At 61.6% G+C, this 1,377-nt stretch overlaps 1 protein-coding gene across 1 annotated transcript in view; it reads right to left on the bottom strand.

Moving 5' to 3' along the window:
- DHX58 (DExH-box helicase 58) overlaps window positions 1-1,377 on the bottom strand; it is a 4,327-nt gene that overhangs the window by 2,538 nt on the left and 412 nt on the right. The window contains 6 exon segments of the mRNA XM_005429629.2: window positions 1-47; window positions 127-253; window positions 461-577; window positions 779-969; window positions 1,059-1,260; window positions 1,338-1,374. The exon segment at window positions 1-47 is cut by the window's left edge and continues 11 nt beyond it. Coding sequence (XP_005429686.1) covers window positions 1-47; window positions 127-253; window positions 461-577; window positions 779-969; window positions 1,059-1,260; window positions 1,338-1,374 — 721 coding nt within the window.

The raw sequence follows: 1,377 nt of genomic DNA, 5'->3' as shown, positions 1-1,377 counted from the left end.
CAGGTGCAGGGCGCACACCCGCGTCTTGCGACAAAACATCTCTGCAGCTGCCAGGGCAGGGGACACGGCAGTCACAGCCTGTCGCCATGGCTCAGCCCTGCCACACCCTCCCTGGCACAGCCCCACCTCTCTTCTCCAGCTCCACAATGCGCTGCTCGTAAATCTGCGTGCCAAAGTCCCGTGGGAAATCCGGCTTCTCCATGAACTGCTGGATCTGCAGCATCACCTTCTTCAGCTGTTCACCAAAGGGGTCCTGGGAGCAGAGAGGGGCTCAGGACACGGGAATTGTGGCTGCTTGCATGACCCAGACAGTTGTGGGATCCCCCAGCACCAAAGCTCTGGGTCAACTGATTTTTCACACTGAGCAAAGCAGATGAAGGTGCCTCACACAGCAGGGCTTGGGGGCGTCTCATCTTCCACCCAGTGAGCAGCCCCCTGGCTCTGAGCAGTCATCCCTCACCTGTGATCTCTCCTGGCATAGGTCATACTGCTTCTTGGGTTGGGGGACGTGGCTCTGCAGGTGCTGCAACTCGTCCTGCACCGATGTGATCTTCTCAGTGTCCAGGTTGGCGCAGATCTGAGAAGGAAAGACCCTGCTTCCACCCTGAGCCCAGCTGCCCAGGACAATGCAGCACGTGCTGCTCACCTGGTGAGTTTGGGGTGACTCCTCCAAGCTGCCCAGCACCCACACACCTGGGCATCAGCCCCCTTGCCAAGGAGCACCCTGCTGACCCCCAGGGGAAGCCGTGCTGAAACAGCACAGGGGCACAGGACGCACCTGCAGGATGTGCTCTACGGCCCCCTCATAGGATGTTGCCCCACCAGTGCCAGGAGATGCCGTCAGCCCCAGGACCTGTGGCAGGTCCTGCTCCCCACCGAGCTTGCGCTGGAGGTATCTCAGCATGATCTTGTTGTAGACGGCGTCCTTGTGCGTGTGGTGGCACTCATCTATCACCAGCAGTGAGAAATCTGCTCCGGGCCAGGGAGGGGAGCAGGGTGAGATGGTTGGGGCTCAGCCACGGCTGTGGGGCCAGCAGTATTTGTAGCCTGGTGCCCACCTGTCAGCTCCACGTGCATGTCCTCCTCCGTGCTCACCAGGGCGTTCTGCAGGATCTGCGCTGTGCAGATGACAACGTCGCTCTTCTTCACCAGGTCGGCGAAGAAGGTTTTGTGGCTGGTGTCCCCACTGATGGACGTCACCTTGAAGGTGTCCTGCAGCACGTGGAACTCCTTCTCGGTGTGCTGGTCCACCAGGTGCACCTGCACGCACAGGACCACACTCAGCACCGGCCAGGACCGGCGCCGGTGGCTGCCGCGGTCCCGGGGCAGGGCAGCACCTTGTTGACAAGCACGGCCACCTTGCCGCCCCTCCGGCTC

The sequence above is a fragment of the Geospiza fortis genome, unplaced genomic scaffold (genome assembly GCF_000277835.1).
Source record: "Geospiza fortis unplaced genomic scaffold, GeoFor_1.0 scaffold324, whole genome shotgun sequence".
NCBI classification, from domain to species: Eukaryota; Metazoa; Chordata; class Aves; order Passeriformes; family Thraupidae; genus Geospiza; species Geospiza fortis.
The sequence above is the reverse complement of the archived record's forward strand: the minus strand, read 5'-3'. Positions and strand labels throughout refer to the sequence as shown.